Genomic DNA, 24,865 nt, shown 5'->3' with positions numbered 1-24,865 from the left:
GATGAATGAAAGACCTTGTGTGGGTGGAATAGTATCGTGCAGGTAAGAATAAAGCTCATACTGCCTTCACTTAGTTAAAAATCCCTTCTTTTAATCTTAAGCCCTGATTTGTACTTAACTGAAACGGATATGTGGCGCTGAGAAATTATCTGTTGTATGCAAATATTGCTAATCATTTCAACCTCCACAAATTAAAGTATGAAACGTTTACTCACATTTGTGTGTTTTTTTGTTTTATCAGTATTGAATTTTATTTCAGTTGGCTGTAGCTATCAGTGCAGTCCTACAAAGCCAAAATGCAGTAACTACACATTTACGCTAGTCAGAATTTAAAAAACACCAGAATGTGACTTGATTTGAATTAGAAACATTTATTTTTAAGTATATAATTTAAATTAACTATGTCTATGAAAAACATATTGGTAAGTTGTTTATTATCCTACATAAATAAGGTAGTCACTACATCTGGTCACAGAGAATAAAAACAGCTGAACTAGTCAACTAACCTAGTTTAGCAGTTTACCAGTAACCACCATTTTCATAAAATGAAGATTGAATATTGCGTCATCTATCTGTTACAGTTTAACAAGTCAGAAAACTTCAAACCCTTCTTTTTCTTTTCGACTTCAGCTTTTTTATAGTAGTTTTTATGATCTCTGCCTTTGTAGGGCACACTGGTTTAAACCCCTTATTGCAGACACTACGATCTGTATAGCAAGAGCATGCAATTATTACTTTACTACTTCTACCTCAGCAATTATTAATGATCTGTCTTCATGTAGTATATAAGTAAGAGTGTGCGTCTGGTGGTGTGCACCAATGCACTGCACTCAGGGCAGGGGTGTGTCTAAGGTTGTGATTGTGTGTTTTGCTATTTGTGAGTCTGCTTGTTTATGAGTAGATCTGTCACAACCAAATATCACACATACTGCAATGTGGTGTCTTTAATGTTTCCCCCAGTGTTTATCACAGAAGGATCACAACAGATCTGCTGGCGAGCAGCTGAGAGAGAGCTAAGGATAGAAGAAGAGCTGCTGGTGATGTTATTCTACGGAAAACTGTTTGTGTCCTTTGGCATCCCTCCTCTTAAAAAGAGGAAGTGTCCATTATTTGCTTCAGATTCAATCAGCTCTTATTGAGCTATTGAGCGTAGCCTCTACATTCACTATTTCATGAAATCAACTGAGATTGATGACCAGAGCCCAACACTTCTGTCTGTGTGGGTGTGTTTGAATATTTGTAAGTTGCACAACAGAAGCTTAACTCCAAAGTTGAACCTTTCTTTGAAGAGCAAATGCAGTGCAAGTTTTCTCCTGCGTCCCTAACATCCTGTACAGCCCATCACCTTTTTGATGCCTGTAAATCCAAATGGATGGAGTTGAGTTTCATTGAATGTGTCTTTCTAAAGTGTTGTTTGCCTCTCTTTAGGGTTCGGCCGACTCCTACACCAGCCGTCCATCAGACTCCGATGTGTCCCTCGAGGAGGATAAGGAGGCAGTGCGCAGAGAGGCAGAGCGACAGGCTCAGGCACAGCTCGACAAGGCCAAGGTTGGTATATAAAACCCAGTAGCACTAAGATCACTCGGTCCAGTTCCTATCTCTTGTAGATGTGGGTTTTACCAGCTGTGTCAGGAACAACAACACGAGGTCAGGTGGGGACACAGACAGTGAGAAGTGGGACCAGGGATCAACAAGTGTGTATGTTGTTAAACTTTTATTTTTGTAAGAACAACTTGAGTTTTAGACCTTGAGAGTGAGAACATTAATGGAAAGTGAGTTTGGCTGTTCCAGTTGTCTGCCTTGGAGTTTGTGACCATTAGTAGTGCTATGAAATAATGACTTTACTAGATGGGTGCCTCTTTTGTTTGTCTTGTGACGCTGATTTCACACTATTCCAATGATTGACAATTGGTGGCAATAATGAGAAAAGAAGCATAGCAATGGGCCTGAAAGGGCAAGGAAGGAACACTGCAAGATAGAAAACATTAATGCAAACATTGCACAATTTAGATATGAACAATGCAAATGTTTTATGACCAACAACATGTATGTTGGTCCTCAAGTATATGTGTGTGTGTATGTATGTGTGTGTGTATATGGTGAGAACCACTGAATGTAAACAGACATTTGTCTGCAAGAAAGCTCCGCAAGGTTTTAGGGTTAAAGTTATAATTACTTTTAGGTGAAGCTCAGTGTAAGGAGGTGACGCACATAGTTGTGATGGTTAGGGGCAACAGAATGCAATATGAGAGTAATAGACTGTGTTTGCACAGACAAAAACTGGTTTATTATGCTTGGATGAATTATGTCGGGCGTCACTCAAATGGTAATGTAAACTTTACACTGGTTGGTTTGTTTTTGGAAGATGAAAAGCTGTGTCTGCTTCCTTGTTGGTCTCATTTCTTAGGCCAGCATGTTTTTTTTTTAAGAGTGGGGGTCAAGATTTTTGTATAAAGTTGGTGTTATTTCTGACTTCCCTAGTTCATCTCGCCCACGCTCAGACATTAAAATAATAACAGTAAATCGTATGGTGTTTTATTATCCTGTGGTGAGAGTAGTGGACAATGCTGCAGGGCCGACTATGAGCAGAAGCAGGATACTGGAGCGGATTCCAGCTGGTTTCTAAGATGAAGAAAGGGCTGTTTGGGGCTGCTGATGTGAGAGGTTAGGGGCCTCGGAGGGCTCAGCGTCACTGTTTATCAGAGCCAAGCCTCGCCTGCTCTGCTCTGCTCTGGGCCACAATTAGCAGCATATAAACAAACACACACACGGCAGAGCAGGCTTGCCTTTGCGGGACAGGAATTGCAATCAGAGCTCGCTTCCACAAAATCACATAAAGCGCTGGCACTATTAAGATTTATGCCTTTGATCTTTGAAATAATTTGGCTATCTTCTGTGCACATTATGTTCTCTGCCTGCTTTACGGCTCCATTGGATAACTCATGGTGTTCTGTTTTTGCATTTTAATTGAAGAAAGTGTCTGAAAAATTGGTTTATTGTTTTTTATTATGTGTCCGTTACAGCTAGTGCGCTCATTAGCTGTGAGCTCTAAGCTTTTGGCGATCCATCCATCCTAGCAGACATTTTCCTCCTGCGCTGTGTCTTGGGGTAGCTCGTAGCTGGCAAAGATAGATCATTCCAGGAGATCTATGTTGTTGTTTTCCAGAGCCACACTCTCTGGCTCACACATTAAAAAGATACGTTGGCTTTGTAGATAACCTGGCATAAATTACCCCCTGCTGGCATTTTACACGACAGATGATCAGTAAAAAATAGCCTCTCAGCGGTCTGGCCACCAAAGAGAGAGCAAGCTGGGGTCAGAGGAAGTGCAGACTCTGACTGTGAGCCTTTATGGGCAGTAATTCACAATGACTTCCCTAACATACCACTGATATTTATAAGTAGTGAGGATAGAGTTGATTCCTGTCATGTTAAGTACAAAAATTCCCATTGCTCTAATATGCTTTTTCACATTCCATTCCATTAATATGGCGTACAAAATGTACATATATTTAAATATACACATAAACTAAACACCCTCTGTCTCTAACTTTTCTAAACACATCAAAATTAGTATTGAGTGCTAGTCAGCCTGTGAAAACCGTTATAATGTGGCTTTGGTGGAGAAGTGTTTTCAAGTCTGAAATAATAACTCCATCAACAGCGGGTTATCTCAGCTAAGGCTTGAAGACTCAAATTTGTCAGCGGAAAGACTGCGTTACAAACTGTGTGAGTAGAGTTTGAAATGTGAGAGCCTTTACCAGAGAGGGAGCATTATAGGTGTTATAAGGAAAGTGTAGGATAAAAGGGTTTTGGTGCTTGACCCATATTAGGGAAAACAGTCTTTTTTTCCCATCTGTCTGTTAGAAAATCCCGCCACGTTATGGAAGTGCAATACTAAATTGCTGAAATACTTTTAATTCCAGAGAATAGTCATGTCTATGTCTAGTCCAAATCTAATGTCTATTTAATATCTGTTTTCTGATGGAAATAAAATGCAATCTAAACAAATCAATATATGTTCAAGTCAGTTACCTCACTTGACCTCTTAGGTCAAGTGATTAGTGGCACATCTAAATGTGAGACTGTAATCTGTTCCAAAGTTACTATTTAGGTCAGGCCATCAAAGGTGACTGGCTTTTTAAGTATTTAAATACTGCTATAATCAGTATTTTTATATATAACAATGGATGAAACCGCTACTTGCATATGAAAGGGGTCGCTCCATGGAGCGTTTCCCCATCTATAAGAGAGACCTGTTATACTGCTTTTCCAGTCCTATATTGTAGTTCTGTGACTCCTGTGTGGCAAATTTGTAGGATTCAAAGATAAAAAAAATAATTTCTGCCTTACACTGGGTCTTCATGGAGACCTTCATTTCAGCCCCTGTCTGAATCAGAGTACTATGTAGCTGCAGTACTGGAAGCTGCAGGACCGCAATCCTAGGACCGGAACTGAATTTGTAGGACTCTTGTTTACTTTGATACTTGCAGCTAGCTGGCTGGCTAGCTATGTTACTCTTGACAGCCAGTTTCTGTTTCTGGCCATAGAATCAGTTAATACAAGATTAAATGTTATGACTAATGAGTGTTTCCTGTATTTTTGTTATTATAGATAAGGTAATGGGTGTATGAGTTTGCATTGTTTATATAGTGTTTTCCACAGAATGAAAAAGATTGAAATAGGGCTGCACAATATATCGCCGGAGCATCATCATCGCAATGTGCCCTTGCGCAATAGTCACATCGCAGAACAGTGCCATATCAAGCAAGTCAAATTAACTCAACCACCTCAACCTTTTTGCTGCTTGATAGAAAAAGAAAACTTGGACAGTTCTCATTTCAAGTTTGTCAGATGTAACATCATTTACTCCGATTTTAAGAGTTCTTGGATATACAGTTTGAGTGGCAAGCAGGCTCTGCAAGCACAGTGAACTAGTAATCCCAATATTATTCTCGATCAGTTGATCAATTCTTTTAGGATGCTCAATTATTTTCAAATAGAGCTACTGAAGTAATCTGGTGAAACTTCCTGTATTTTTTTCATATCGCAAAATATATCGCAGAAAAGAAAAATACTGCAATGTTAGTTTTTCCAATATCATGCAGCCCTAGATTGAAAATCAGTATGTGGCGGTCAGCGTAATATTGTGGTGGGCTGCCATAAATAATCAATTTATGGGAAACACTGTATATGAAAAATTCCTACATTTTGACGGCGTCCTGCAGGTTGCGGTAAATAAACTTCTGTGGCTGCTTCCAGTTGAGGCGGTGGAGTAATTCAGCTATCAGTATTTTCTCAAGGACTTTAACTCACTGGCAACAATAGGTACAATGTGGACTCTGACTTCTTGAATTTGTGCACACATATTACAAGACAAACGATTCATGTAAATAAAACTTGATAAAAATCATAACCTTCTCACTCCAGGCAACAAGGAACAATAACTGGTAGCTGCACTGATTTAGTCATAAACATTAGCCTTCATTTATCATCACTTACCTATAATATACTAAAGCAACCTTGGATAATTATAGAAATATTTTCCCACACTTAATTAATTAATGATGGTTATTGTTCCCTTCATACCGTACAATAATACATCTTACAGCCTCTCCGTTTAGCCTGAGGCCAGTGCACACAGCTAAGGAGAATTCATTTCAGGTCAATCCACAACATTCAAGGTGAAACAATGTGGGAAAGTTGATTTATAGCACGAGGTTCTCGTGTGTGCTGCTAATGGAGAGGCCGTGGCACGTTACATGTCAAATCAGCAAGAGCAGGGGCAAGCGTTCAATCAGTCAGCACAAGTAAAGTACAGAGAGAGCTGGGAGGTATTATCATCTGAAGTGTTCATGGTGCGATGTGATATTGTGACGAGCGACGTGTGGTTTTAATTTGGTCAATAGCGCTGCCTCCCAGGGTTCCCAACTACGGATAGGGCTTCTCTTGAGCCAGATATCTCTGTCTTATCTTATTCTGCCTGTTATCTCTGTGAATGTGTCTCCTCTCACTTCCTGTCGTCTGCTTACTTGTCCTCTATAATTTTGTCCATCTCCTTTTCTTTTCTTTTTCCCCCACCATTTTCCCCTCCTTCCTTCTTTCTTACCCAGTCTGTAGCCCTCCGCGTATGTCCTTCTCCCTCCCTCACTGCAGTCAATAAGGCATCCATAATGAAGGCCTGTTATGTAAGAAGCACCAGAGCAGTATAGACGCAGTCAGGAGATGTAGAGAGTACAGCAGCGTTAAAGGTGCCGTTATGTTTAAATCCTGCAGTCACCTGTGATACAAGATGGCATGCAGGACATGTATGTGTGCAGCGGCCCATCAGACAACCGAGAGAGCATACATACGTCTACTAATGGACCTCATACCTTCATGCAGCCATGTGACTCAATGCATGCAAACACCAAGGACGCCCTGTCCTCTGCAGGTCCTGGCACTGCACATTGGATTGGATGGTCTCCTCAATGAGGGAGTGCGCACACACACACACACACACACATGCAGCTTACAACCATCACTGCATGGAATATTTACATAGCTGTCCGGATGATGAAAATGATTCCAGTAGGATTTTCACTGATGTATTATTTCCATAATCCCTCATAGTTCATCATCGTCACTTCACACCTGAAGCATTAGTGGATAGTAAAAGCCATGATGAAGGAGAAAAGCTTCACATCTGTAAAGCTCCTCCTGGGGCCGCTGATGCATTACTCTCAAAGCACTCAGGTTCACTGAGCTTTGCTGTCTGTTTAAAAGATCTCAGGTAGCATTTAGATCTAAGCAAATCCAATCAGTCCCACTTTACCTGTTCAATTGATGAAGGTTGAAGGTGAATGGGAAAGTGCTGCATGAGAAATATTAATCTTTAAAACTCATTTAATCTCATATCGAGTATTTAAACCTGCAATAACAGATTTTTAGCCACTTGTTGGCAGCGGAAAGAGTTTGTGAACACAACATTATATATGTATACTGTATATCACATATCACCTTTGGCAAACCTGGTTAGAGGAGGACCTGAAGGAGGGAGGCTAAGCAGAGTCCAGGTGAACTCTGAACAAGTGAGTCATGAGTCTCTTGCAGAAGCTGGTGAGAGAGCTGTCCTGACATTGGTCGGGAGCTCGTTCCACCACTACAACATCCCAACAGAGAAGAGTTGTAACTTAGCTGTAGAGCCAGTCTTATATGGGATTTTTAAGTCCAATACCAATTTTGATATTTGAAATTTTTAAAATGCGATAGCTCAGGGGTATTCAATTAGATTTCAAAGAGGTCTAGTTAGAGAAAATTTCCTGAAGCAAAGGTCCGAAACATCAAAACGACGAACTTGCGTTATCATTCAGTACTATAACCTATAATTGTATCAACACATGTTTTTAGTCAACAACGGACTGTCAAATCAAATAATATTTCAGTCAGTTTTCACATCAAACTGGAAGGATAATAAATAATAACTATTCAAATAATAAATTCTAAATTTAAATAAACAAAATTAATTTTTAGAAAAAATTTAATAAAAAGTGTAGCTTGAAGTGATGAAGTGTAGTCTTAACCAATTTTATAATCAACACTCAACACATCATAACAAATGAACTGCTGTAATGCCTCCTCTTCTCTTTCATTTCCTCTTACAGAGCTACCACTTTCCTACTTTCTGTTGTTCAGTGAGAAATGTGAGCTCCAGCTAGCATATTGGAGATCTATGAGATATTCTGGTTTTGAACTGCCCATAGCTGATATATCGGCCGATATTGTTTTTTTCCCCTTGTTTTAAGAAACGCATGAAATAAACAAAGATTATCCCTAAAATGTTATTTGAGACCATATCAAGATACCATGACATAATGCAGTACAAAAATAAAGTTTTTTTATTATAAATAGTACTTTGAACAAAGTACAACAAAATATATCAAGGTTTTGATGAGTCAAATAAAACTACAGAACATTTTTTAAATATCTGATTTGTTATAAATTATGGAGTACTACTATTAATGAACATTAAACTAAATAGTGTGTGGGGGCCAGGAAAACAGAAACTATAAAATTACCCATATGCTACTACTGCTATTACTACTGCGAATAATACCATATATCATATCTGTGTCATTGCTATAATATTAATGATAAACAGGGCTCTCCTACATAGGCAAATAATTATATATATATATAATGCAATAGTTATTTCCTTACATTTTTTCTAAAACATATCGTCTATGGTACAGTGACACAGAGGAAACGCTGCTGTTTAAATAATCTACTAAATGACTGCCTACAAGGAGGACCTGACACTTTAAGATTCACTTTAACGTTACCTCTTCTTTTGAATGTGAAACGTTAGAGAACTTTGTTAGGCAGGAAGCCATGTTAGATCCTTGTACAGCTCACGTTTATTCACAAGTCTGCTGTGGTTTAATAATTTCTGACTAGAGACAAGCAGCTCGCAGATATATTTAGAATATGACAGATTTGAGTTCACTATGAAAGCATTTTTCAGAATTTTCAAAGTTTCGAACTAAAGTTACAGCATCAAAACTCTGATTCAATTTGGCTTCCAGCTGAATATCACGCACCCTTTCTCCTCATCTTGCTCTCTTTCATGTGTAGGTAAATATTTAGTGTGCAAGTGTACGCTGGGAGATTACTCTAAGCTACATCCCTGTGCATTCATTTTGGCTTATCACTTGACTTCCGTCAAGCTTGTCACACAGTCAAAGGCAGAGCAAATGTAATCTGGTTGAGGGCATGACCGTGTTGCCAACTGTTGCTGCCATCGCCGCCAGGCTGGCTCCAAGATTATGTCCAAAAGCATTTTACGTAGTTCTTAAAGCAATGTGTGTCTTATGTGGGTATATTCTACTCTTGCAGACATCTAGACTCAGAGGGTTTGTCTGAGAGCATATGGTTCTCCCATTACACTTTTTCATGACGTTATTAAATCTTATTCAAATCTGTTTATGTAGAAAATGTAGTGCGTCACTATGGGAAGAGGAGATTTATTTTGTGCAAAAATATCTGTGTCTGGAAAGAAAGACAGTTGCTCTCCCATATGTAGACAGCAAGCGGTGTTATATCATGTACAGGAAACAATTCAGTCGGTATGCATTATCTCAGTGGACTGTTTGTCCCTAAGACGAAGGTCAGCAGTGATCCGATAGGAAGGCCAGTATTGATTCAGCTGTCGTAAAGATTGTGGAATTGATTTATGAACCATTTACGCGAGTGTTGTTTGTGGTACTCAAAAGTAAGAGCAAGACAAGAATCCTGGTTTACTATTGGTGTCGATTGCTACGGACAGTAACGTGTTGCCTCACTCTGAATTGTTTTGTGTGTTTTAGCCTGTAGCAGTGAGCAGCCAAATCATTCCTGGAGAGATAGCTAAACTAATTCTGGATGAGTCATAGCCTGCTTGTATCTCTCACCCAGGGTTATTTTTGCACCTCACACAGAGACAAGAATCACAGCTCACTAACAGTGCATACAAAGATCCAGATTTAAACATTTTAAGGAATAAGTCTCCACTCCATTGTGGAGGTTCTGAGCATAGGTTCTGAGGTTATGAGTCTGGGGTTTTGTTTCAGTTGCTATTTGACAGTCATTTATATCTTATGTGCAAAATCTGACATTTTAGTTTATTTCCCATCTTTGTTCCCCCCCGGCAGACCAAACCAGTTGCATTTGCTGTTCGCACAAATGTCAACTACAGCCCGAGTCACGATGATGATGTCCCCGTGCCAGGCATGGCCATCTCCTTTGAGGCTAAAGACTTCCTCCATGTCAAAGAAGTGAGTGGTTATTTTTCCAATTAGACGATGATATTCAAGATGTTGAGGCTGAGCAACATCAGGAGGAGGAGGAGGAGGAGGAAGGGAAAGCTCAAGATTACCATCTTTTAATTATTCTGTGTAGAAGTTCAACAACGACTGGTGGATAGGACGCCTGGTGAAGGAAGGCTGTGAAATCGGTTTCATCCCCAGTCCAGTGAAGATCGAAAACACTCGTATCCTCCACGAGCAGAGAGCTAAACAGGGCAAGTTCCACTCCAGGTAAAACTACTCATTTTCACAAAAGTCCAGTGTCTGTTCTTAAGAATTGGTGATGTTGATCTCACATGTCAAACACCTTTTTCTCTTTTCAGTAAATTGGGAGCTAACTCATCCTCTAGTTTAGGTGAAGTGGTTCCTAACTCACGTAAATCTACGCCTCCTTCGTCTGGTAAGTAGCTTGATAAGCAAATTTAAAACCCCAACTTTATACTTAATAGATTCTTTGGTCTTTTAAACGGACTTTCAACCTGTGATTTCAAGTTAAAGGTAAGATTTAAGGACATAGATTTTTCCTATTTTGTATTTTGACCTGCAATAAAGTTGATGTTTTCCTGTCAGTTATATGTTTTAATGGCAATAATTGTACTTTTATGTGAAATAAATTCATCTCAGCACTCAAGAACTCTGTGTTGTAAAATGATAAATAAATGTACCTTGTTTAATTTGGGTCACTGTGGTAGTAGCTTACATTTGGTGCTACTGTCGATGTGAAATGTACGTCATTACCTGTTACCTCCTGTGTTCACCTGTGTGTCTGTCTGTCTATGTGCGTAGCCATTGACATAGACGCCACAGACTTAGACCCTGAGGACAATGAGCTTCCAGTCAACCTGCGCTCCCTTAAAGCCAATCCAAACACTGTCATGTCACCCCTAGCAAAAGAGAAACGAATGCCCTTCTTTAAGAAGGTAAACTCTGGACTACCCCACCTTCTCTTCTTCTCTGTCCGTCCGCACGGCTCAGACTAAATGCCTGTGGCTGCTCGGCCTCACTCAGCGCCCGTTCTGTTTGTCTACACCACCGTCCTTTGTCCCTCGACGTGCACACGTCCGTTAGCATGCATGCCTGTTCTTAACCTCTCTCTTTCTCCTCTTCCGTCTCACCACAGCTAAGCAGAAGCAGAAGTCGGTAAGTCGTGGCGTGCAGGGCACCAGCTCAGCAGGGTCCGGGGACGACCTCTGTGGTCTGAACTGTACAAACCCTCTATACGATTCCTCTGCGGAGATCTTTACTGACCTCTCACCCTCCTCACTGCTCCTGCAGTCTGTGTTGTGTTTGTTCATGTGTTTGTGAGCAAACTTGTGATCCTGACTAAGCGAGACCTCAGTGTGAACAGCTTTTTAATAAGCTAGACAAGATCTAAGTCTGCTTTTTTAATTTTTAAGGAATAGTTCGACATTTTGGGAAATATGTCTATTCAGTTTCTTGCCAAAAGTCAGATGAGGAGATACGGAAGTATGGTTATCTTAGCTTAGCATAAAGACTGGAAACATAGGGTAACACAGCTAGCCTGGATCTAAAGGTAACAAAATCTGCATAAAAAACTCTAAAGCTCTCCGATTAACATGTTATATCTTGTTTGGTTAATCGGTACAATAACAAAAAGAAACAAGACCCCAGGAAGTCACTGCTCCCAGCCAAGAAATAGTCCTATAGTCTGGCAATGGTTTTACATGTTTTTGAATGGATTAAACAAACAAAATATATCATGTTAAGAAGTGAGCTTCAGCTGTGCTGGTAGGCAGATTTTGTTACATTTAGGCAGAGCCAGCCAAGCTGTTTGTGGTCTTTGCGCTAAGAAGAATTGCAAGAATCATGCAAGTACATCAACTTCTATAAATATTCTGAACTTTTTCAAGTGCTACTCACTTTTGCCACATAAAGGTTTTATTTGTTGTTGTTGTTGTTGTTGTTGTTTTATAAATTTTTACGGGCCACACACTGTGCAGATTTTTTCATCTAACTCGCCAAAATATGAACTATTCCTTTACCAGTTTTGGTTGTCGCAATATAACGCAGACAAATTCATTGCCAATAACATCCATTATCAGGTTTGACATTTTGCATTTGATGTGTTAAAGCTTGAGTGCTGGACTTTTACATATAAAGGAACCGATAGTGATGCCTTTTACGTCAACCAGCAATGACTGGTTTGTCAGAGCTGAACAGGGGAGCAACCAAAAGCCATGTTGAGAGCTCCATGTTCAGCCACTGATCTAAATATAAAGGTCCTTTGTTGAGAAAAGTTTGTTTATTTTGTTTATTATGATTTTAAAGTTTGTGTTAATATGCTTTGGCATCTTTGTATGCAGACATGCCAATAAAGCCATGGAGATGATCTTTATCACCTAATCAGCTCTCTCTCTCTCCATGGCTCTCGACGGAGTTGGCTATAGCAACTAGGAGTATGACAGAGACTATGGCAGAAAAACATAAGAAGCATCCAAGAAAAGTTTCTGATGCTCCAGATAAAAAAAAAAAAAAGTCTGTTCAGAGAAAGGATACAGTCAAAAAAAAGAAAGCAATCAACAGCAAGGACAAACATTAACCAGTGGTGTAGCTTTTCCTTGTTGGACAGCGCTTAGAGAAAAGAAGGACTAAGGCCAGACAAGTTATTTGTAAAATATTTGGAGTAGGCTATGTATGTAGCCATTATATTTACTTCACATAAATAATGGATTATTGTCTAGGAGCTGTGGAAATTTCTCTGTATTTTTCTCATTATATCTGAACTCAAGCCTGGGGCAAGCTCACCAGTAGGCATACATCATGGACATGAGTTGACACTGTTTGTGTAATTACTCTCTTTGTCAGGAGGAGGAGACAAAAGTTCCACACTGCAGGTTTAAACCTACAAATATGACTCAAAAGGTTTTATTTATTTTTATGAGTGACGGGTGCAACACATTTGCTATAAGGCTGAGCCTATGTAAGTCAACATCACGACATCCAAATATTTTTCTTTTATCACAATCATCATTTGCAGTGCGCAAAATGTATACAAAATCACAACAAACATTTCCCCACACATCTAAAATAAAAATATCAGTCGGTTCAATTTGGACTGTTTCATTTAGTGAAATGCTAACTGCTGCTGACTCTGACTACATTGTTCATTTAATACCCTTGTGTTATTCAGCAGTAGTGTGCATCAGTTCCCACAACGCCCCATGGGAAGCCCAGTGACGAAAGCAATGCTAGTCAGAAGAGAAGAGGAAGAGGGGGCGATAGACATTGAATCTACTAAAACACTCATCATAAATATAATAGAGAGAGCCGCTTCAACATTAGGACAAATAAGGGGAGAACATTTGTTAAAGAAATACTGCGTGGTGGATATGATAATCAACAGTCCTTTTAAGTAGTCAGCCCTCTCTGCTTCCAAGCTGTCTGCTCTCCAACAGATCTTAGATCATGCACTGTTATTGCTTTAAAAAAAGAAAAGAAAGAGAAAGTGCTTTCCCTGCGGTGTGCTGGCACATCCACACATTCTTCAAACGTGCTGCTCTGCGGCGTCAGGCGCAGAGAGAAATGCAAATGTATTCAGATCCTTTATTTAAGTAAAAGTACAAATACCACAAGTAAAAATACTTTGTTGCAAGTAAATGTCCTGCATTGAAAATGTTACATTAGTAAAAGTATGTACGTGTAAGTGTTAAAGTAAAACTACTCAAAGCAGAACAATGTCCCATGTACTGACTATCAGACTGCAACTAATGATTATTTTCATTATGGATAAATCTGCTGATTAATTTCTTTATTAATCGACTGTTTGTTTGTTTTTTTTTGTTGTAAAATTCTAAAAATAGGTTCCCAGAGCCCAAAGTGACACCTTCACAACACTTGTTTGGTCCCAACCAACCGTCCAAACCTCAACATTATTATCATTAAAATATTTTTTAAAAGGAGAAGCAGCAAATGATCACATTTGTGCCAATTCATTTCCTGTCACTTGATTCATTTATTAATAGTATAAGCTAAAGTACTTGTATAAACCGCTGGTTAGTTTAATGTCAGATAAAGTACAATAGTTACCTCTAAAGATGTAGCTGAGAAGAAGTAGAAAGTGGCTTAAAAATGAAGTAAAGTACAAGTACATACAATTTGTACTTAAGCACAGTACTTGAGTAAGTGTACTTATTACTGTCCACTTCTGATTACAAGCAGCGTACAAAAAATACAAAAAAATTAAAAGGACTTTTGGTTCAAAAATATATAAACACCTCTGAGCATCCAAATGTGATGCTGGCTGGTACAAAGTGAACCAAAGGAATATTTACCTCCTACAGATGTTGTTGGTTTTGAGATACATTATACTGTCCACTTATCACTTGTAAATGTTTCACTAATAGCAATTCTCATTAGCAATTATTCCGGCTTTAATATTTTCCTTTAAATCAGTGGTAACACATTTCAAATAAGCAACTAATAACTATTACCAAATATGCAGAGTTTTTGTATTGATTTATAATTTTTGTCTATAAAATGTAGAATTGGAATTTTTCAGATGCCAAATTGACATATTTTAAGATCCCCTCTAGACATGTTTTAAGACTTCAAAATACTTTATAATCATTTGTTTGTTGTGTTTTTTTCCACAATTTTTGTTCAAAAGTTTAAATGCTGCACACAAGATACTACTACTACTACTACTACCTGTTATGAGTACATATGCAGAGGAGGTTTCTAGTTTCCACATCACATTAAGTTGCACACTGGACCATGATTAGCTTCCAAACTAGTTCACACACTGTTAAACCCAGATTTAAGATGAGCAAAGAGAAACTTTTCCCCTTCACCAAACAAATGTGAATCAAACTCTGCACAAACATCAGTATGTCATATGTCTGGTTTTTAGATGACCAATAGTTCAAAACCCTGAGATTATTTTTTTCTCTTCAGTTACAGACTTTGATACCTCAGCCGGTTTGATTCTGGTTAACTGAATTTAAAATCTGTATACCTTTATAGTACAACCAGCTACCTTTAAAGATACATGAAATATGCATCAGTCACATCATGGATGACACCAAATCAGGCTAATCTGATCGTTGCGTCCCTATTCAACTTGTAAATGGACTAATTGTTTTATCTCAAATTTCAAACATCTTGTCATGGTTTCATTTAAAACCGTGGCTGTTGCACAAACTGAGCTCCCGCCTCGTCCCCACAGCAAGTTTTTCTACCTGCGTTTCTGATTTCTCCACGTTTTTCAGCGTTGATCTACTGTGGCTTTTTCTCCCCGTCTGACTAACCTTTCCTGTTACATGGTTTCCCCTTTTTATTCAGTGACATCAGAACCGTGAAATGAGAGGATTTATTTGAAGATTGTAATCCATCATAAAATATTATAGTTTACTGTAACCGGGCTTTGAAATCCCAACAACCTAATTCGTTTAGTAAACTGCCAAATTTATTATAAATCAAAGCTAGGCTTGTTTTGTTGGGCCAGCTGAGACGTCCCATTTCACAGTTCACAATGTTCCAGTGCTTTTACATTATCTAGTTCTTTGTTGCTCCAAACGCCTGAAGTGATTTGTGCTGGCGAGTGTTTATTTTGTCTCTGTAAATGTGTGCAACTGTTTTTCTTCTTCTCCAATCTTAAGACGGAACACATTCCTCCGTACGACGTTGTGCCTTCCATGCGACCCGTGGTTCTTGTTGGGCCGTCACTGAAGGGCTACGAGGTACAAACACAACACTGCCTGTGTTTGGAAGATTATCAGCCAAAACGTGTCCCCTTTTTAATGTTTTTGTCCTAATAACGCCCTTAAATGTCTTGTCCGCAGGTGACAGACATGATGCAAAAAGCGCTGTTTGACTTTTTGAAACACAGATTTGAGGGAAGGTAAGTTCCCTTCTCGTTCTGCTTCCTTCCTCATTCCTCCTCTCTGTCCAAGTCTATATGCTGGTATTTATCTGTCCCCCGAGGTTAGCTGAGGGAGTGTGTAACAAGTTTGTTTGGCCTGGAGATGTGTGCTGCTGCTTTAAATAGGCCCTCTCCATGTCCTTAATAGGCCATAATGGGCCCTAGAGCAGAGCGGGATTCTACTTACTCAATGTTGAGTCCATCCACCCATCTGAAGCCGAGATGCCGTGAAGTTACACAACACTCAGATCCACTCAGACCACCAGCAGCTGCACTGCATTCTGTTAATACCTGTTTGAGACTTGTTCTTCAGACACGGTTTAACTAATGCAGGATGACATGTTATCAAGCTCAAATGGTCCTATTCACTCTCATTTTCTTTGTCTACCAGCGTCGTTACTGGTGATATTGTGTCCCACATTGTTAAACAGTAGGTTATTACCATTGAATGTGATTAAACAGTAAATTTGTCCATAGTTAGAGGTTTTAGGGAGCTTTACCGATATGTGGGTTTTTCATTGGTCGATGCTGATGTTTAGAGACCATGGCGGCCGATGTCTGATATATAATGACGACATAAAACAATAAAAGTCAACTATAATTACCTTACTCCATGCAGACTACAATCTAATATACATTTAATCTAAGCCAGTAACGTGTTGTTTTAGATGGAATTATTATTAGCTATTGTATGGCTATAGCACTACTAAACAAAACTGCTTGCTAAGTGAGAAAGTATGTTCAATTGGTGTCAATTTATTTATAAATGTGCTGTCTGATATATCGTATATGTTGTTAGGTATGTTCATGTTGTTTATATGTGAGGCTATGTACATAAGGATTATAAAGACTATCTAATCTAATATATTAATGAATGAAATAGAAAAATACATTGGGTTATGCTATAGATTTCAGAACCTGACTGGTGTTTAAGGGAGAGTGGGGTACAGTCTGTTGACGTGACGTCATTCAGCTGCATTATTCTCTAAAGTATAGCAATATATATTTAACGCTAGCCAGTAATGGTTTCAGATTAGATTAACTGTCATTCAGGAGAAACGTAAAAAAGACAATGGCGACTGAGGTAGGGCTGGGTGGTATATCGGTATAATGAGGTATCCTAATATAATTTCAAAAGAGATATAAAATTAAACAATAAAAAAAGAAAAACAACGGTTCAGTCAGTGTTTCCCACACATTTACTTTGGCGGTCCATCCAGGTATATTTGGCGACACATTGTAGCATTTTTCAGAGAAACACAGAGTTATTACGTTACAAGTCGTGGCACATCGGATATTTTACAAGAGCGGACCACGAACACACCAGTCAGATGTCATTCGTTAGCTACCACGTTGGTTTTGTTTTGATAGGCTACGTCGTCAACTCCTCAACATGCAGCGCAGCTGCTGCTGTGAACGGAATCGTGGGAGGAAAAGTCCAGAAGACAAGTTCTTTTCTTTGACGACTTTATATAACATAGCCTACTACTGATGGAGAAAATCACCGCAACAGACTTACAGGAAGAGAGTGACGGAAAGAAGCGGGGCACACTGACGGGTTTGCAGCAGAAGTACGTTAGGTCTGTAAGTGTGAAGAGAACTGAAGGAGGCGGATTCAATAAGTCAGTGACACTTAAATAAGGTGGAGAATGAAGTATTATTAAAATGGTGAAATAAGAAACAAGCTACCACAAATAGTAAAAACATGCCCGCTAAAACTGACCCTAACCAAGCACACTTAGCAGAAAATACCAATATATTTTATACTGGGATATGACTTTTTGGTCTATATCACCCAGCCCTAGATTGAGGACATTTAGGGCTCGAAAAACATTTTCACCACCTTCCCAAAACTCAAAAATGGGAGCACTAACATTGTTCCACTGGAGCCACAATGACAAAGGCTTTTTTTTTTTTTGTATATATCAGCCTCGTGGCTGCAGTTATCGACCGATGCAGATTATCTCAATATGCCAGATATCGGTCCAATTAATCGGTCAATCACTGGTTTTAATTAGCCTGATGCTGCTGGTAAACGTATTATAATTTTTTATAATACATTTATAATTAACATCTTACTTTACAAGCATTCAGCCTATGAAATAAATGGATAAATGGATAAATTACAGTAAATTGATTATATATTTTGCAATTGTTGTTTCCATCCCAAGTATAAATATTTGACATGAAAAGAGTTGAAGTGACAAGTCTCCATCATAAAAGGGATAGAAGCCAGGTTGTCTGGTTCCACTGGTTTTGTAAGACAAACTTTTAATTGAGTTGGTTTCTGAATAACCTGCAAGTTCTCATTTAAAACCGTATCAATATTTTTCCTCAGACCTCTGGGAAAGGAAGCCGTTTGTATCAGAAAATTAGTTCATGTACTGAGTTCACCCTCAGAAGTTTTGGCCATGATTTAGCCTGCACGTTTGGATTTGGGTTTAAGGACTTTTTCTGATAGTTTTAAGAACTGTAAAATCCATCTTTCTGTATTTCTCTCTTTGACTCTTAGCCTTTGTCTATATTCCTATCTCATATCAAATCAAGTCCATAATATCTTGTTAACCAAGTAATTTTCTTTCCCCTGGTTTTCAGGATATCAATCACTCGCGTCACAGCGGATATTTCTCTGGCCAAACGCTCAGTCCTGAACAATCCCAGCAAGCACGCCATCATCGAACGCTCCAACACACGCTCAAACTTGGGTACGTTCAGGCTAGAAATGGCTGCAATGCCTGGGAACATCTGGTGTTTTGATTCATAATGTTTTCAAGGAGACCAACTAACGTGGAAAAGGAAGGAAACGATTAAAGAAACTCTTGACAATGGTGATAACTTCCGACGGCCCGGAGTGGCCTTGGCCAGTTTTCTTTTGTTGGAATGAAAGATAGAGCATAAATGCACGATAACAAGTTCAAGAACCGCTCTGATTTTCTTGGAGTTGATTGGGGTTTAGATGTGATTAGAATGAAACAGATTCCTGAGTGAAACTGAGGTGACAGGGCTAATCTTTGCTACGTATCAACATAAGCATCAGTCAGTGCCTGCAGCAAAGTAAGAAGTACAAGGAAAAGCTGTGTTATATTAACATTTTTTATGATTACACAGAGCCACCACACTGCAACTAGGTTTGACCTCTTTTTCAACGGTGTGCCGCTGTCTCACAAAAAACTCAAAGGCAGCTTTAAAGCAACAGTGACTCCACCTCTGCTGTCTTTTTAATGATACATTAGGACGGAGACTCTCCCAAAGCTTTTTATTTTAAGTGAGAGTCACTTGGAGTCTGTTTAGTCAGTTACTGGCACTTGATCTTAAAAAAAATATCCATCTTATAAAGCCATTTTGTGCTCTATGGAGCCTGAAATCTTCACTTCCCCTCATAAACCTGCCAAAAAAGCAACAAGTGTACGTTTGTTTCTAATGCAAATCTTCATTTTTTACACAAGTTTTCTTTAATAATAAGTAACATTTTCGATGCTATGGAAGCCTTCATTTATTCAAGATCTAATAAATGATTTCAGGAAAACTCTGCATTGGAAGCAAGTGAAATTATCTCACCCCTCTGGCAAATTTTAGCCGGAAAATGAGAATTTGTGACTCACTCATCGAAGTCTGAATGAGCCGTTAGGTTGGAATGTTTTCATGTTATCAGTTTACTTCAGACTTTGTCGTGACTGGAAGTCATGAAGCTTGGCCGCAATTCTTCTTAGATTGGGAACTGTGCCCTGCTGTGATATTTGTAGGATTGTTTTTGCAGTCACATCGTCATCTGTTGGGAGTGGGGGTTGTGCAATGTAACAGTCGGTATGTGTTAGAGGTAACAGTACATGGCCCACTGTTCCTATCAGAGTCTCTAAGCCTGGTCCCTAAAGTCGTGATGTCTTTTGAATATTAAAGTTTCTGGCAGCTTAAAATAATTGATGCAGTGCAGTCGATTATTCAAACCACATCTAGTAAGTAAGTAAGTAAGTAAGCAAAAATGTAGTGTATAGCACATATCAAAACAATAGTTACAAAGAATTTAACAATAAAAATATTAAATATTAAACAGGCAGGATAGTAATAAACATAAGAGCAATAAAACATAATAAAAAATTACAAATCTGATTAATGCAGTTCAGTTCCCATAAAGAAACAACCTGGAATTTTATGTACTTTTGTGCAATAAGAATTAAACCTGAGCAGTAAGATGTTCAAAAACCAATGAAGTGGCAGGTTAAGAAATGCCAACCAACATAACATTGCTCAACACCCTCTGCTACAATTATAATTACTAGTCCTATTGTCATTATTATTGTTATTATTATCATTAACATTACTAGAAATATATGTACCATTATTCATTCAGTCTGCACCAATATTACCGTTAACTGTCTGTACTTCTGTGTGGATATTGTGTAGGCTGCTCCTCCTACCCCATCCATCCCTCTCTCCCTCTTTCTCTCTCTCGCTCTCTCTCTCTCTCCCCCTCACTCCCAACCGGTCGAGGCAGATGGCCACCCACCCTGAGCCATGGTTCTGCTCGAGGTTTCTGCCTCTGTTGCCTAATGCTTGCTCATGGTGGGAATTGTTGGGTTTCTGTCAATAATATCACAGAGTATGGTCTAGACCTGCTCTATATAAAAAGCGCTATAAGATAATGTTGTTGTGAATTGAAATTATATAAATAAAATTGAATTGAATAAGACAATGAGACACTGGAAGAACAACAAGAGCAACAAAATCAGCAGGCTTAAGATCATGTCCCACCCCATCCAGGCTCTGATTGGTCGGTTGATACTACTCTACTTGATATAATCACAGTAAATTTATAGAGAAAGACTAATAATAATAATAATAATAAAATGTGAAATGATTCCCAGGCTTAGTAAGAATAAGGCTAGAACATGAATTAGAAAGTACAAACTCTGCATTGACTCTCCTTTCTTCTTCAGCTGAAGTCCAGAGTGAGATAGAGCGGATTTTCGAACTGGCCCGTACGTTACAGCTGGTAGTTCTGGATGCAGACACCATCAACCACCCGTCACAGCTGGGGAAGACGTCCCTCGCCCCCATCATTGTCTACGTTAAGATCACCTCTCCCAAGGTGAGTAAAGTGAACATAAATGACCCGGTGACGGAGCCAGTCGAAGATCAAAGCAAAAGAGAGAAACAAATGCAAATGTCTTGTGTACGTGCTGACGGATGAAAACAGCACTTTCATAGATGTATTAGTCAACTGGTGTATGAATGTCTCTGACTTGTCTTTGTGTCTTAGCTGTGGTTTTAAATAGAACATGTATTTGAAAGCGAGCAAATGCGTGAGTGGACTTAATCATCACTCTGACCTTCAGCAGGAGTAAAAACAAGCTCATGATTCAGTGATCAGTAAAATACAGGCATTTGGGTAACAGAGAAAATAAGAAATAGTTAACGAGGCATGAGATGCATGCTTTAAATCAAAGCGTCATCTTTGTGAATCACACTTGCAGGGAAAACAAAACGCATTCTGCCACCTGCCCTCTCAGATTATAACCTGCTGCCATACTACAGCTAAACGTAAAGGGATATAAACAGTGTTTTTCAAGTTATAATATAACTCTATTCGCAGTGGCGAAGTAAAAGTACAGAAGTATTAACAACAAAATGTACTTAAAGTATAGAGCTGGACGATATGGTCAAAAATGTTATCACAAAAAAAGTTTCATGTCTTTCCATATCGATAATTATCATGATAAGTATGAAATCGTTATTTCTTTCGAGTTTAAAGGCTTCTGAGTGAAAGTTGAAGAAACCTGATTTCTCAACACTTGAGGCCAAACAGTGAATCACTTCTCAAATCTGAGGTAGAACATCAAAACAATTATTGTAAAATCTTTGTCAACAAATATGCAAGAGTAACATTAAGTAAAAGCTTTTTTCAGTCCTTTTTCCTCAACAAAATGAACAACTTAATAAAAAAAGAAGTCCTAATTTGGGTCTGATTCAAGTGAATAAAATTAAACATTTATTGAATATTTATTGAACATTTGTTATAGTGTAATTTAAAAAAATATATTCCAATAATTATTGTTATTGTTTTATTATCCATGCCCTATTTGATTCATAATTATATATTACATTTGGCACTTGAGTTGCTTTGTCGGTAATGCATCGATTATTCCTTTTTGAAATGTCCATCGTGAGTCTGACAATGTTATAGTAGTACAATGCTAAATCGGTGGAGTAATCTTTTAACAGTAATGACTCGATGCGTAAGCAGCATTTTAATGTTGTAGCTTGTTGAGGTGGAGCTGGTTTAACTGCTTTAGATACAGTTAGGTAGGTTAGTCCATCGGTTCCCAATCTCCGTATCATAATCAGCCATATTGCCAAGTAGGTTTACCGATACAAGGAATTTGCTTAGGTTCTTAACAATAAACATAGTAGGTATAAAAATAGAAGAATGATAAGACCTGGAAGTTCATGGGTTGCAAAGAGGGGAAAACAAAGTTCGCTTCGTGTTTCTGTATACATTTTTTTGACTTTTCTGTAATTCTTTCTTTTTGTGGAATGTTGAATAATTTAACTCTCTAAGCCTCAAACGGTTGTTTAAATAGAACCACATGAGAAGTGTAGAGAGGAAATGTCTTTTTGGTAGAACTGCTCAGACACCTAAAATGTTACAAGGGGACCTTAATGAGACAAGCCAAAATGTTTGGGAACCACTGGTTTAATCTAACAATGTGTAGTATGTTAATATTTTATTAATATTATGATATGTCTTTTAATGTAAAATATTAATCTGAAAAGTAACCAGTGACTGTAGTTGTGAAATACATCTCTGAAATGTAGTAGAGCAGAAATATAAACACAAGTACAAGAACCTCAAACTTAGTTACATTCCACCACCGTGTGTCTGGGCTTTGATCACCTAACTTCAAAAGAATCTATCTACTTTCCTTCAGAGAGTATGAAACGTACTTTATATACTTCATAGCCTAAATGTAGTTTTGTGTAATAAAACAACGATGACCTTGTTTCCTGTTGTCCTCATTTGCCTCCAGGTGCTGCAGAGACTCATCAAGTCCAGGGGCAAGTCTCAGGCCAAACACCTCAATGTCCAGATGGTGGCCGCTGACAAGCTGGCTCAGTGCCCTCCTGTAAGTCTCCACAGTGGACCCCTGGTATCACTGACTTGAATCCAGTGTTTAAAATAACCTGGAGTCCTTTTTTTAGGGTTGGTTTTGGCTCTCAGCTTTAGTTTCATGCATATCTAAAGTAAGCTTTTTTAAATCTTTATAATTCGTGCCAGTTCTCTTTCTGCTCTTCTGTAATCTGCTTAGTTATTATTTTAGAAAATGAAGCAAGCACCCCGGGCTTGTGAAAGTGTAGGCTCAATTTAATTCAAATAGCTGTCCGTATCTTCAGGGACTGACTGTTTTAAGATTTTCTCTTAATTTAATTAATTGGGTTGAGTTTTGTATATGTAAAGATCAGTTTGATGTCTGTGAACATTATCAGTGATGCAGGTCACAGTTATCCAAGGAAGGTTATGTCAAGGGCAACCAAGTCCAGTCGCCCTCGACTTCACCTTCCTTGGATAAAGATCTGTATGAATACTTAAAGATTATTTTAATTTTAGATGTCTCTAGGTTTCTCAAAACAGCCTTAGAATAAGACTTTTTTATTGTTACCTCAACCTGTCTCCTTTCCATTTGGTTTAACTCTGTCTGCACAATTCCCTCCTTTCTCAGGAGATGTTTGACATCATCCTAGATGAGAACCAGCTGGAGGATGCATGTGAGCATATGGCTGATTACCTGGAAGCCTACTGGAAAAGCACTCACCCCACCAGCTGCAACCCCCCCAACCCGCTGCTATCTAAGCTGCCCACAGCCACCCTGCCCTCCAGTCCAGCCCCGGTCTCCGGCGTGCAGGTACAAGTGCTGAGCAAACTGAGGGCCAGTGGAGGCCACGGAGAGGGTAGAGATACCTGCATCAGAGCTGTGCAGATGAATGGGATAACACAGGAAGTGACAGAGGCTGTGCGAAAAGACTAGAAAGGGAGAGAAGAAGAAACCCAGCTGTAAATGAAGTTTAGGGTCTGTCCCAATACTCCCACTTATGATGTTTTTCGAGGAATCACATGCCTACATATATTTCCGGTGTATCCTGCTCCCCAGCTGAGATGCTTGTAAGAGAGGAGTAATACATTTATACAGCGGACAGAGTTACATAGAAGCAGGTCTACTGTACTAAAAGAGTTGTCACGTGATATTATTATAAAGGAACTTAATTCTCAAAATTATTCCAATATATCCGATACTTAATATTTATGTTAGTAAGTATTATTCAGTATTATTCTTACCAGTCTCATCAATCGTTTTTTTTTACTTCTGTCTGTTCTGTCTGTTGACTATTGTTGGCCCTCAATAAATAAATCATACTCCAGTATACTTTAGTATTGTAAAAATACTAAAAAAGGAGTAAGAGTATGGTTTACATTTTGTATTTTTGTGTTAATTGTAAAATATTTCAGATTATAGCTTATAGGGTGTGACGATATCTCAACTCACAAAATTGACATTTTTCACACGCTGTTGAGTTACATGTTAATTTTCTCACGCAGTGAAAAACAAATGCATAACTGATAACTTTGACTCACGGAGCTGATGCGACACCGGCGTGCTCTATTAGTAATCGAGTTAACCTCTCACGCTGTGAGTCGCAGCCAGTTGTGACAGAGAGGTAACGTAGCTAGTAGAGTTTTGCAATATAAACATATAAAACTGAAGAGCAGCCTTGCTCTGTTTGGGACTGTGAGCTGCCCTTTAGTGGAGCTGCTGAAGTTAACGTGTGTGTGGATTTGTGGTGAGATCTCTGCCTGATCACAAGTGTTGTAGGTTATTTCGGTTTCACATGCAACACGCACTCTCATGTCGGTCAAATGGTCTGAAGAGGAAAGTACCCGCGGATCAGTAACGTAATGCACAGCAGAGTATAGGACAGGCAGACTTAAACGTGGACATGTCGTCATGTGCAAAACGTTTCGGACATGAGCAGAAAACTTACTGAAACACAGGAGCTATTAAAGTCCTGGAGTTTCTAACTGAATTAAAATTAATTAATTTATCATTGAGGTGAAAATGTGCTGCAATCACATTTAAAGAGGTTACTTCCCCAAACAAAGACAAAAAAGAGG

The 24,865-nt window shown here is 38.7% G+C and overlaps 1 protein-coding gene across 6 annotated transcripts in view; it reads left to right on the top strand.

Moving 5' to 3' along the window:
- The window catches only part of cacnb2a (calcium channel, voltage-dependent, beta 2a), an 85,776-nt gene that overhangs the window by 57,126 nt on the left and 3,785 nt on the right, over positions 1-24,865 (top strand). For 4 of the 6 annotated variants that reach the window (XM_038729863.1, XM_038729887.1, XM_038729896.1 and 1 more), the window contains 11 exons: positions 1,429-1,548; positions 9,669-9,791; positions 9,916-10,052; positions 10,145-10,221; positions 10,608-10,741; positions 15,440-15,520; positions 15,623-15,681; positions 18,298-18,407; positions 20,637-20,788; positions 22,728-22,823; positions 23,418-23,600. In XM_038729863.1, the coding sequence (XP_038585791.1) occupies positions 1,429-1,548; positions 9,669-9,791; positions 9,916-10,052; positions 10,145-10,221; positions 10,608-10,741; positions 15,440-15,520; positions 15,623-15,681; positions 18,298-18,407; positions 20,637-20,788; positions 22,728-22,823; positions 23,418-23,600 (1,272 nt within the window). Of the gene's footprint in view, positions 1-1,428; positions 1,549-9,668; positions 9,792-9,915; positions 10,053-10,144; positions 10,222-10,607; positions 10,742-10,941; positions 10,962-15,439; positions 15,521-15,622; positions 15,682-18,297; positions 18,408-20,636; positions 20,789-22,727; positions 22,824-23,417; positions 23,601-24,865 lie in introns of all 6 variants that reach the window. The other 2 variants (XM_038729879.1, XM_038729904.1) reach the window with 1 other exon arrangement.

The sequence above is a fragment of the Micropterus salmoides genome, unplaced genomic scaffold, assembly GCF_014851395.1.
Source record: "Micropterus salmoides isolate LMB-PRFRI ecotype aquatic unplaced genomic scaffold, ASM1485139v1 Ms_hic_scaffold_1, whole genome shotgun sequence".
In the NCBI taxonomy this organism is placed as follows: domain Eukaryota; kingdom Metazoa; phylum Chordata; class Actinopteri; order Centrarchiformes; family Centrarchidae; genus Micropterus; species Micropterus salmoides.
This window is presented reverse-complemented; position numbering and strand designations above follow the sequence as displayed.